Source organism: Populus euphratica, unplaced genomic scaffold (assembly GCF_000495115.2).
Source record: "Populus euphratica unplaced genomic scaffold, PopEup_1.0 scaffold19.1, whole genome shotgun sequence".
Taxonomy (NCBI): domain Eukaryota; kingdom Viridiplantae; phylum Streptophyta; class Magnoliopsida; order Malpighiales; family Salicaceae; genus Populus; species Populus euphratica.
The window spans coordinates 1,878,986-1,891,945 of NW_011499853.1; the positions used below are offsets into that span (position 1 = coordinate 1,878,986).

A 12,960-nucleotide genomic window follows, 5' to 3' on the forward strand; every position below is an offset into this window, starting at 1 on the left:
GAGCGGTTTACGTGTATTCTTTTTTTTAAAAAAAACAAAATTTTTTTAGTTTTAAATACGTAGCATTGCTTTATGAGCCGTTACGCTACTAAAACCTTATCCTTATGGGATAATTTACCTTTTTTTCATTAACCAATACTTAAAAGATTCAGACAAAATACTGTAACTTTTTTCATATTACATGTTTTTTTTATCAAGATTAATTTAGTTCTATATCTTTTTATTAAAATATTATGAATTATTATAATATTTTTTTACATGATTTTTTTTTAATTTTTTTTATTAAAATAGTATTTGTTGATTTTGTTTCGTAACTTTCTATTTAAAATACTATAGATTATTACAATATTTTTTATATAATTTTTATTTTGCTATATTATTTTTCCATATATTTTTTTCATAGTTATCTTTGTTGATTTTTTTTTTAATATTGAGATGATTGAGAATTAAATTCTAACTTTTCCTGTATTTTTTTTGCTTTTTTTCCCCTAAAATTGTCTTATTTTTTTAAGTTTTCTGTGCTTTTTTAAAATTATTTTTATTGATTTTATTTTTTTAATATAAAGTGGTTGAAATTTTAAATTTGTAATTAAAAAAAAATATTGTAGATTGCTACAATATTTCCTTACATAATTTTTTTGTTTTTTTTAAATTATCTTTGTCGATTTTGTTTCTTCATATTGAGCCTACTGAAAATTTAACTTTATATTTTTTAAAATATTATGGAGTGCTATAGTATTCTAGCACATGATTTTTTTTGTTATATTTTTTTTAAAAAAATTATCTTTATCGATTTTATTATTTTTAATATTGAACTGGTTGAGAATTAAAACTGTAAATTTCCCCATGAAACATTATCGATTATTATAATATTTTTCTGCATAGGCTTTTTTTATTATGATTTTTTAAAATTATTTTTTAAATATTAATCTGATTAATAATTTAGTTTTGTAATTTTTTTCTAAAAAAAGAAATAACAACAGTTTTTTTTATATATATTTTTTTTTAAATTACTATAACACATAAATATACTATAAGCCTGCAAAATCCACGGGCATTGCATCTATTATATATATTATAAACCATCTTAACAGTAAAATATGAAAATATTTGACGAAACTACAATTATTTATTAAATCTTGGACCCTCTACTGATCGATTTTTTTTTTCTCCTTGCCATTTATTTTTTCATGCATACCTGGACACGATAATTGTTTTTTAAAAGTGAACATTAACGCATCAAGAATCAAAGACAGTATATTTTTGATTTTTTATTTTTTGAAGTAGCTATCACTGGGGGACAAGAAAGGAAGTTACTTTTTTTTTGGCTAAGAAAGTCAGTATACTTTGTTAATGTGTTTGAAATTGAGAGCTCCACTTGCCAAAGTTTTCCTCTAAGAAAGTTAATAACTGTGAAAAAATAATAAAAGTCTAGTTTACGGATATAATATCATGATAAAATTATAAAATTTATTTTTAAATAAATTAAAAAGTCTAATTTTAGCAAATACGATACTGAAGGCTAAAAATAAATTAAATTAGATTAAAAAACTTAAATAAATCTATATTTGTGGTCAGTATTACACCATGGACTGAATTAGAATTTTATGGACATAAGTAGAAAAAAATCAAGGTTACAATAAGATTTTAAAATAAATAAAAAATAAATCTGATTAATTTAATAGTTTTTAAGAATTTCATAACAAACATCTTATTTTTATTCTTTCTCACACTGAGTGGCCTGTACATGGTAATTTAACTTTCTTTCTTATTTAAATTTTCTATATCCAATAAAATTCAAGGCATGTCAGTAATTTTCAAGTAAAGTTAAAAAAAAAATCTTCACCTGGAATCCACGATGTTGTCATCCATCACATAATGGAACCTTTACCCCGCAATTCCTGGCATTTCTTTTATTTATCCAGGGAGGAGAGCGTGCTGAAGCACATTCCCACCCACGTAAGCATCGTAGACTTGTATGCTGGTTATTGCCTTTGAAAGCGTGAGAGTTTTTACTTTTAAATATTTTTTAAAAGTATATTTATCTAGAAAAAATATTATATTAAATGAACGTTATTTTTAGTATTTTATGGTAATTTTAATATACTATATTAAAAATAAAAAAATAAATATAAAAAATATTTTAATATATTTTAAATAAAAAACACACTCTAAAAATTAAAAATTAGATGAGCAGATTCAAGTTAATCCAGAATAATTAAAGTTATATTGTTTGAATTTTTTTTAAAAATAAAATTAGATTTTGACTAATCCGTATTGAACCGCCATATTAATCAAATTAACTTTTACCTTGTTTGATTTGAGACTGGGTTTAGGGCAAGAACCAGACCAGGAGTTATTGAATTGATCTGCTGGTACTGACCGGGCTTAATAAACCTTGGTCATTGCAAAAGGCACACGAAGCATTGTCAAATCTAACGAGGTGTGAAAAAGATAATAAAAATTAGATTATTATTCTGGTGTCAGGCTTACGGGATTAATCAACACTAATTAATTGAAACCAGTCATTGCAAGTGGAGTATTATTTTTTATCCAAGCTGAGGTGTTAGGTTGTCCTCGTCACAAGAACAGTTACGAGGATAATGCTTTTTGTTCAATTATAAATCCATCGGCCCATGTTTTCTGATCTTTGTGTTTAGCGAATGTCTCCTCGGAGAGCTACATCGAACCAAATTTTTATTGCCATCCGAGTAAAACAGAGGACACCTTGGTGTTTTCCCTGGAATAATTTTGCCGTGTTGAACGGTCATGGGTTTTCCTACGTGGCCTGTTCTAGTTAACATTAGTGTCTACCAGGGATAATTTATTACTATTTTTTTATTACCAGCGACACGTAGGGGGTCAGATTTTCTTTTTCAACTTTAAAATAAATGTAAGGATACGAGGAACAATTTTTTAAAAATAAATGTAAGGATTTATTTAAATATTAATATATTAGATAATATATTTTTATATAAAATAACAAGATGAAAATAAATTAAATTGATTCTGGCTAATCATGATTAACTTACAAAACTTGCATTATAGAATTTGAAATTGTGATAAAATCATAAAATCTATATTGAAACAAATTAGAAATGTTAATTATAAATAAATCAATACTAAATAATAAAAATAAGAATTTTTTTTTAAAAAAATCATAATTAGTAACTCGAGGAAACCAATATAGATGGTCAGCATAACATTATGGGCTGGGGCAAAATTTTATGGACACAAGAAAAAAAAAGTTAAGGCAACATTGTGATTCTTAAATAAGCAAAAAATAAATTTTGATTGGTTTAATAATGTAAAAAGAGCACCTCTAATTTAATTACATGAAAAAAAAAACAACCCCAAGCAAATTTTTCAGGTCTGAGTTAATATTTGAAAATTATAATGCGTGAAATCTTTCACCCAAACTTAATTTAATTAAGAGATTCAATTCCTAATTAATTTAATATTAAAACATAAAATAAAAAAATCTATTTAAAAAACTTGTTAAAGCATGAAAAATATATTTAAAATAATGATCATCAAATTTAATAAAAAAAATATAAAAAGATAAAATTGTAAAAAATAAAACAATTATAAATCATCTCAAATAAAAAAATTATAATCAAGTGAATAAAAACCAGATATGAACAGATAATTAAAAAAGAATCAAATTGAAAATAATTTTTAATTTAAAATAATTTTTTCAAATAAAAAATTACAATAAAAAAAACATAAAGGGAAAAAACTAAAAAGTTGCTGTGATTTTTTATAAAAAATAACACGTAAATTGAGACAGAAAAAAAAGTAAATCAAGGTAGCATTAACCCGGATGAAATCGCCATGCATACCATACAAGGAGAAGAAGGATGCCAAGATAAATTAAACGAGGCAACGAAACAAAAGTTGAGCAAAGAATCAACTAACACACCAAGTACCTTCTAGCTCAGTGATGTAAGGTGCTGCTGCTCGTTTTTTTTTTAGCTTCGGTTTGAATCCCAGTGGCAGTGGGGTTGACGAATGGTTTTCTTTTTATGTCTGCTGGCTCCTCTCTGTGTGGTATGCCTGTCACCCTCACGGTGTCTTACCTGTTCACTAGGCTTGCAGGATGTTCAGTGGACTATGGAATTAGTCGTGGTGTGTGTAAGTTGGCCAAACACCCATGTTTATAAATAAAAAAAAAAGAATTAACTAACACCTGTAATGCATGCATCATTATCGTTTTTTCTATTTTCTCTTGATTTTATCTATGAAAAAAATGACATTGCTTATATGACAATATATATGATTACTATGAAAAAATCATTATGAAATTACTAATAAACACTTGAAGTGTGCCTTTAAATATTAAGGCAATAGAGTCACTATACAGCAGTTAAAAAAATAAAATACAAATAATACCCTTGTTTCGAGGGTAGTAAAACAATTTAATTGTAAAAAACTTGCTAAAGTACCAAGTGTCCTTTAATAATTATAAAATGACAATTAGACTCTTGCTTCCAAAGGCAAAATAGTAATTTAACTATGGAAGTAAATAGTTTTTACAGATAGGCATTCAATGTTTTCTATACACGGTCTATAGTTTCTGTAAATATCCAAAATTATATTATTTTTTTTATATAAAAATGAGATTCTTTAGGATGAGTTTTACATTCGCATAAAAATACTGTAGCATGGTGCATGATATTTTTGTGAAAAATATTAATATAATATTTTTTAATTTTAACATGTAAAACAATAAAAAAGTCAGTTTGCAAAAATAAAAATTACTTTTGCAACTTTTAAAAAGAACAAAAGAAAGCTGTAACTTGACGGGTTTGAGTTTTAAAGAGCTATTTATTTTTATGTATTAGAAGTATTTTTAAAAAATTTAAATTTATTTATTTCTAGAAGTATTTTTTAAAAATTTAAATTTATTTATTTACTTTAAATTGATATATTAAAAATAAAAAAATATTATTGACATGTATTTTAATATAAAAAATTATTTTAAAATCAACCATAATTATATTCCTAAATAAATTTAAATTATCATGTATCGAAAAGAAAATACAAGGAGGAAAAAATATGGGCTGTTTTGCTAACCCATTTAAAAACTTGACTTGATTCACCCATGTCTCACCTGTCAAAACTTCATCATCAGCTTTTCTTGAAAAATCATTTTTTTCATTCAAAACTACATCAATTTAATTATTTTCTATTTTTTCTAAATTTTTCTGTGCTCCCAACCTGTAATTTGGACTTTATCCCAGGGGAACCGAATATCATGTCTTCCAACTACAAATTAAAAAAAGCTTTGTACTCCAAGCCAAGCAAAAGTAGGATCAGAGACAATCTCTCAGGACTCACAGGGAAGAAAACAACGACGCTATATATAAAAAAAATAAATTATTTTAATATATCGTGGATTATTATTATTTTTTTCTTCTGAAAAGCTCACATCACCGCAATTCTAAACACTCAAGAGTCACCCTAGAGAAGCAATTTACCACTTGCCCAGACACATCATTATCAACGTCTTATTGGAGCCACTTGAATATCTCCGTGCAGTCACTTTCAACAATACCATTAATTATTAATTTTGTCCGAATAATTGGCATTGCCAAGACCCACACTGCCATCAAAATCCATATCTCCCCTCCGATGTAACTCACTGTACCCAAGAAACACGCAGAAATCAAACTCCAGTTTTCATTATTTATATAAAAGAGAACTCATGCCCTGATCACAGCACCGTTCGTGAACAGCCTTCAAGATGGAGGTGTCCATTTTATTTTATTTTCAGCACTAAAAACTAAAGAGAGTGAAAGAAAAGGGCTACAGCTAAGAAGAGAGAAGAACCGCCACCAAAAACATATGCTAGAAGCCAGGACCTTGATCCTGGGGGAGTTGTCCATCATGTGCTCTAATGTTTCATTTCTGAATTGTGATAGCATGCTATGTTTGCTAACATACCCACGATCATTCCATTACTAATACTGTGCCATCGATCTTCTGCTCAAAGCATGCCCCAGTGTTTCAAGATTTCCACCGTCCAGGTTTCTGGGCAAAAAAAAAAAAAAAAAAACCTCTATGCGAATGCTCTAACTTATCTAGACCTATTTTTAAAATAATATTTTTGTCAGATTAACAATTAAAAAAAAAACTAAAAACTAAAACAACATGGGTATTCACAGTTCATCTAGTCTTCTAGACCTATTTTTACTGTTCATTCACTGTAAAAATAGCTTTGTAAAAATGGCACTCACTGATGTTTTGTTTGCTGGATACCTATATAGATTTTACCTGGGCTTCTTTCACCTTACTTCAAGAAAACATCCTTCTTTTTTGAAAACAACTGAAATTGTAACTCAAAAGTCAAAAACTATTTTTTACAAGTCATTTCAAACGTACTCTAAATCGTGTTTTTTAAGGTAAATTTTCTTTTTGTCTATACTTCAAAATTTGGAAAATATAGCAAGAAATACCTTTTCTCCTAGCACGGCGTTGAGCCTAGCTCCTTTAAGCGCGGTTTTGGGTGGTTGCTTTCGTAAATTACTTTTTGACAACACCGGGCCGAACATGTGACTGTGAAGTCGTCAAGAACCGTGGGTTCAGTCCTGGGCTTATTTCAAAATTCATGGATAAGAGTTTTTGCTGACAGAACTTGTCAGTGCCCACATAAATCGAACCCAAATCCAAACTACATATATTTTTAGGTGGGCTGACAGAATAGTCAATAACTGCAACGTCTAACAGATTTTTAGACACCCTTTCCACTTCGTGACACATTTTGGAGGATCAAGAACCGGTGGTGGAGAAATGACAACATGACTTGTGTCCAATTCTGTACACGAATTCTCTTCTCTCCTTCCTGCTACCATCCTTAAGTTCTGATAAGTCCACAAGGACTTGATGGACTCTGATATTTCTCTACCAAAATGGGTGTGGGTTTTAGGCCAACTCCTAAGTGGGGTTCTCCTATGCAGTCTCACTCTGTCACCAATTCTACATCCATGTTCTCATCCTTTTCTGGTGAGTTCATTAGCTTCAGTCACTGTGTCTTAAAGCCAATTCAGTATAGAATTCAATTGCATGTAATCATGTTGCTAGCTAAATAGCCCTGGTAATGATGTGAATTTTCATGTGAGACTGGCTTTTAGTACCATGCTAGTATCTCCTATTGAAAATGTTGTTGCAATGTTATCATTTGAACTTTAACAGCCTTTTCGTTTACTTGGTTGCTGAGGCTTCACTAGTTCATGTCCTGAGTAATGATAGTTTTATGCAAATGTAGGATATTGATTTTGGGCTGCTGAGATTACAATTTTATCTTAGGCTTCCAATTTAGTGAAAAATGTTCGATTTATTTTGCAGCTAGAGGCATGGAGGCTTCTGTCAACCAGGCAAGGTTGTCTTTTTTGTCTGTTGTTTCCGAAGAGGGTGATATTCTCAACAAACATTCTTTCAAGTCTTTTGCTTGTTCATCGGCAGCACAAAACGTGGAAAATGATTGCTTGCAAATGGAAAGACTGAAGGTTTGTGTTTTAAACATTCTTCAAGTTGAGGATTACTTAATATTTCAGATTTGTTTTCATATTATTGTCGTAGCGTTCTTAGCTATTTGATTTCTGACGAGCAAGATCTTCAATCTCACAGATGAATGTGGACAAGACGTCTCATGTTAGCATAAATAACACGATGGGTAATGATAAAGTGTCTGTTGAAGAGGAAATTTCTACCTCACATACACGCTTGAGAGAGCGAATGACATCGCGTTTTAGCTTTCTGCTGGACAATCTTGATACTTTAGAGAAGCTGGTTGCTGACTTGGATGCACTGAAGTTGGAAAGGGATATTTTGCTGCAATTAGGAAGACTTGGAGCTCTAGAATTTTTCAATGCCTGTCTGTCAAGGACCCTTCAAACTTCCAATGCTTTGGACTTGTCTGCTGTTCCTACTGAGAATACGGGAGAGAGTAAAACAGATGGCATGTTAGATGATCTCACAGGTAAAACTGTTGTTCGCACTGGGAAAAAGGAAGAAAGAAAATTTAGAAGAGGAAGAGCTGCCTCAGACAACGGAAAAAAAACTACTTCTTTGTCTCTGCCTTCAAAGAGTGTCCAAAATAATCTTCAAAAGCCTACCTTTGTGAAAAGAACATCAAGCTCTAGTAGTAGACGATCCTTGATAGCAAGAAATGAGGCAAAAATGACAAGGGGAGTCAAGGTTGTACGAACTTCCATAACATATGCTCAGTTTTCTTTTGCCTTTTTTAAAGATTAGCATTTCCATTTCATGCTATAGTGTTTCAGGTGGCTTCAGACTTGGAGAGAATCAGAACAACTTTAGAGGAAGAAACCGGACAAGTAGTCAGTTTAAGTTGCTGGGCTGAAGCAACTGGACTTGACAAAAAGGTGCTGCAGCAGCAATTGCAATTTGGTTGGTACTGTCGAGATGAGCTCATAAAGAATACTCACTCCTTAGTTTTATACATTGCAAGAAACTACAGGGGAATGGGAATAGCCATGGAAGATTTAATTCAGGTTTGTCAACTTTATCTCGATCTTTCTTCATGAATCGCGTAGCATTGTGCATGAAAAAGAATAGCAGCTCATATATTCTTGGTTCTGAACTAGAAAATCTTCTAGATAATTTGAATGAAAAAAATTCATTTCTTTTTTTCCTGATAACTCTTTAGTTTTATTTAGATCATGAAATATCAGAGATACAATGGCTTTATATGGGAGTAAAACTGAAGATTTCGATTTTTGACAAGGAAATCAGCTTCTCCTCATACAGAATGACTGAACCTTTGACTATATAATAGCTACAAGATCTAGCCAAAGAGATGACATTTTAGTTTAAAGCTATGGCTAGGTTCTTTGTTTGCTTCCATTGAAAAAGTAAACTATGGTGATAGCAGTATTTTGATACCTACCATGTTTATCTTCTATCTGCCCTTTCCAGAAGTTCTAGTAAGTATAACCGCTCTTGAACCTCATATGTTAGTTGGGTTGCCAAACTGTGTGGTCGCTTATATTTTTCATTATTTTCATTTCATTGTCGGTTCAATTGCCAAGTAGGTTACTTTATGTAGAACAAACTTAATTCCAACCATCACATCTAGTGCAAAAATCTCAAGGTGCAGCCTGTTATCACACTGCAGTAGATGCTTCACTGGAGTTTCTTCGAAATACAAATAATAATAAAGGATTTTGCCATTCGGATGCTACTGGAAGGTCAATCAGGCAGTTTTTTTTCCCGATCTTCATAGCAACACACTTGATGGTGATCCTTCTTAGAATCTTGAAAGCTATTTGCATAAGGCCTGGGATCTCGTGTGGTTTGTCAATGCATGACGATCCTGATCGTATAATGTAGAAGGTTCAAGAAATTATTCTACGGAGAAAGTTGAAACAGAGGACTAGGAAGGCTTAATTCGTGTTTCTTTTTTTGAAAACCTAGAAGCTACTTTCCCTAGTTAGAGTGTAAGAGGTTTCAGGAATTCTTGAAAACATAGGGAGGTTTCTTCTTGGATTTATGATTTGTAGTCTCAGGTCTTTGTTTGCGCGAAACCAAATCTGACTGTGTTGATGATTCTACATCAAAAGCTTGTGTTATGGAATTGATCTTCCGTTGCTAGAAAATATGTATTCATTTGGTAATTTTGGTGGTTTAATCCTCATGCGGCATAGTTCTGCTTTCCATGTCAGTGTGCGAAATCAGATTCTTCTAGGAAGGATGATTTTGTTGTTAGTTTTATCCCACAAATCCTGAGCATCCCATGCTGCTGTCCCTGTAAGACTCTTGCTGAATTCAGACGATCACATGTGTCTGCAATATGGTTTGCTGCTATCTTGAGTAGCCGTGTTGGTACTTTCAGTCTGATTTATCTTTGGTTCCGCGAGATGTGATTATTACTATTTTCTAGGTTTTTTTGCTTGTATCGTGCTTCAGTGAGGTTATGAATTTGCTGAGGTAGGAAAGGGTGCCATGACATTGCTGCAGATTTCTGGTGGTCCGTGTTGACTGTGCTGCTGCTCTAATATTTCTGGTGGTCTCTCTCCATGCTGCTGATGATTTTGGGTTGCTTCACTATGCTTATTTCATTTCGCCTTGCATTTTGCTTATTTCGTTGATGGCTGCATTTTGGTAATTCAACATCCAATCCAGTTAATAGTTTGACTGGATTGAGCCCTTTGGATGGTCAATTAGCCTCGGTGCTATTTTTTTTTTTTGAAAAGATTTATTTTATACAAGGCTTGTTGTTGACATCTGTTACTCGAGTTTTGAGATTGGAATGCTGCTGCTTGGATCTACGATTTTCTGCTGAATGTTCTGAGATTGGAATGCTGCTGCTTGGATCTATGATTTTCTGCTGAATGTTCTGTGCTGATTTTCTGCTGATTAATTCTAGATTTCTTAGGCTTGTTTTTGGCTGACCATATTTGACTTGGTCGCCTTCCTTTGTGTTCATTATTTTTGTGCGGCCTTTTGGCTTATTTGTTACCTGGCTTCCATAATAGCTATTGGCTCATTTTTCTATTAATATATTGCATCTCATTTTATCAAATAAAATAAAAATAAACATGGTCAAGTATTTAGTTGGAAGAAGACAAAAAAATAATTACTTGAAGATGTGTCCGTAAACATTCTTTTGCCTTTAGTTTGCTCTGATAAAAAATTTCGAGCTCCAATTTTCAGGCTGGAAATTTGGGTCTCTTACAAGGTGCAGAAAGGTTTGATCCCACAAGGGGGTACAGATTCTCAACCTATGTCCAGTATTGGATAAGGAAATCTATGTTAAAGATTGTTGAGCGGCATGCTAGAGGGATCCAAATTCCTGTATGTTATTTATTTTGATGTATCTGAGAAATGGAATCGTACCAGTAAAATCTGCAGTTTCATCTGATAACTGGTTTTCTTGCTCATTGTTTTTCTAGTATGCATTAAGCCGGTCAATAAACAAGATACAAAAAGCTCGAAAAGCCCTCAGCAACAGCGATGGCAGATACCCGGATGACTGGGAGGTTGCTAAATTCACAGGTCTATCTTTGGCTAAAATTGAATCGGCTAAGAAATGTCTCAGAGTCGTGGCTTCACTTGATCAGAAAATAGGAGAAGGTCACTATGCTAAATATTCGGTAAGGCTATCTTGCTTGTGTGGTTGTGTGTATCCTGTTCATATAGATATCTTGCATCAGGGGATGCTGTAATGATAGGAGCTCTTGATAACAGTTTTGATCGGTGCAGAAGGGGTATTCCTATTCATCTGAGAGTAAAAGCTTGATATGAAAACCATTTGAGGCACCCCTGCATATTAATTGTCAATACTCGTTTCAATTTATTGAGACCTCCTCTTTGACTCCAAGATGATGTTTGTTTCACGACGCAGGAATTTATCCCTGATATGTCAATTCAGAATCCTGAAGAGGCTGTCATGAGGCAGCACATGAGAGAAGAAATCTATGATCTCTTGAGAGGTTTGGAATCAAGAGAGAGGCAAGTGATGGTCCTGAGATACGGGTTCAAGGACAATCAACCAAAATCACTAGCAGAGATCGGGAGGCTATTCCATGTGAGCAAAGAGCGTGTGAGGAAGATTGAGAAAAAAATCATGATAAAACTAAGGGATGAAGGAATCCGCAGAAATCTAAGTCGTTATATGATTTTGTAGTCTCGTCTTTACTGCTCCATGCAAAATAGGCCAGTTGACCTGCCCTCGACGCACTGGTGGCATTGCTATCTCGAAGAGTTTCGAAGATACATGGAAAGCTGCCTGACTGAGTTTGAGTCTCCCGAGACTCCACATTATTCAGTTACAAGTCTTCTAATTAACTCACCAGCCACACCGACTCCACCTTGCAGTAAATCTTTTACTTCTACCAGAAGGGAAGAGCTACATTATACATTATACATGTTCCATATTTCATTCTTTTACGCTCAATTTATCGGGAGGGGGATAGTGACTGATACATGTATATTTATAGTCCTTCTCAAAGCCACGAACAGTTTATACAGCTCCTCTCGGAGCTCCACTTGAGCTCCGAATTTTCGTTAGTGCCATGTGCTGTGAAATGTTGGGATGGTTGCCTGGCTGGGCCAGTGTAGGAGAGCTATCAATTTATTTTCTATCGAGTACACGACAAATTCAACATCACTTGGACGGCCATTATATCCAGAAATTCAACACTACTTTCACGTCACTTGTTTTCAAACATAGTTCGAGATGACTTTATGGTTATTGCTGATTTGGTTTTGTTCGTTTATTAGCAGAGTTTTCAGGTTATTTTTTAATTTACTGTTGAGTTATTCCTGTTTATTTTCGAGTGGAGTTTTGGATTGATTTTATAGTCGTTACTGATTTAATTCTACTCGTTTTTCAAGCAAAGTTTCAAATGATTCTTCAATCCATTGTTGGATTGCGATCACTTGCTTCCATCAGCACTCTTTCTTTCTGTATGGGACGATGCCCAGGAGGGCATAGCTTTGAATTGTTTTCATGGTCGTTACTGCCTGGTGATGCTGGCAGAAGCATAATAAAAACACCAACAAGCATAAGAATGTATAAAGTTGGCTGAAATAGGGTTAAAATACAAAGAACCCCATTTTTTTTTTGCTGGGTTATCCGCTTTAAATGTAATTATGGAAATCATAGGAGTTAATTAAAGGTTAGTTTTATGAAACATGTGGTGGGAATAAGGAGAATTTCATGATGAATTCAAGATGTGTGACTTATGAATATCATTGCAGTAACAATTATCATATGGAAAGAGAAACTAAAATGAGGTCTCCACTACTGCTGTCATAAGTTTAGGTACATACTGGCCAAGTCCATATGCTAAACCCTAACCCATTTTTTTCTCTTAAATTATTATCCTAGGGTTCGTTTGTTTTACATGAATATTTTATAGATGATTTTATATGTAAAATACTTTCTTGTATAAGATTTTTAAATGTTTAGCTTGAAAAATATTTTTTATGCAA

At 32.5% G+C, this 12,960-nt stretch overlaps 1 protein-coding gene across 1 annotated transcript; it reads left to right on the plus strand.

The window, feature by feature from the left end:
- Positions 1 to 6,710: 6,710 nt before the first annotated feature.
- On the plus strand, positions 6,711 to 12,177 carry SIGC (RNApolymerase sigma-subunit C). Its single transcript, XM_011021249.1, has 7 exons — positions 6,711 to 7,005; positions 7,348 to 7,508; positions 7,630 to 8,199; positions 8,286 to 8,516; positions 10,678 to 10,818; positions 10,917 to 11,117; positions 11,369 to 12,177. Exons 1-7 carry the CDS (start codon positions 6,912 to 6,914, stop codon positions 11,648 to 11,650), a joined length of 1,680 nt encoding a protein of 559 aa, XP_011019551.1. The 5' UTR covers positions 6,711 to 6,911; the 3' UTR covers positions 11,651 to 12,177.
- The last annotated feature ends 783 nt before the right edge of the window (positions 12,178 to 12,960 follow it).

Bases quoted from the DNA above. Each gene is read 5' to 3' on its own strand.
- SIGC (XM_011021249.1), top strand. From the start codon at position 6,912: ATGGGTGTGGGTTTTAGGCCAACTCCTAAGTGGGGTTCTCCTATGCAG. The intron at 8,200-8,285 runs GTTGTACGAACT...ATAGTGTTTCAG, and splicing joins AAATGACAAGGGGAGTCAAG to GTGGCTTCAGACTTGGAGAG. The intron at 10,819-10,916 runs GTATGTTATTTA...TTGTTTTTCTAG, and splicing joins CTAGAGGGATCCAAATTCCT to TATGCATTAAGCCGGTCAAT.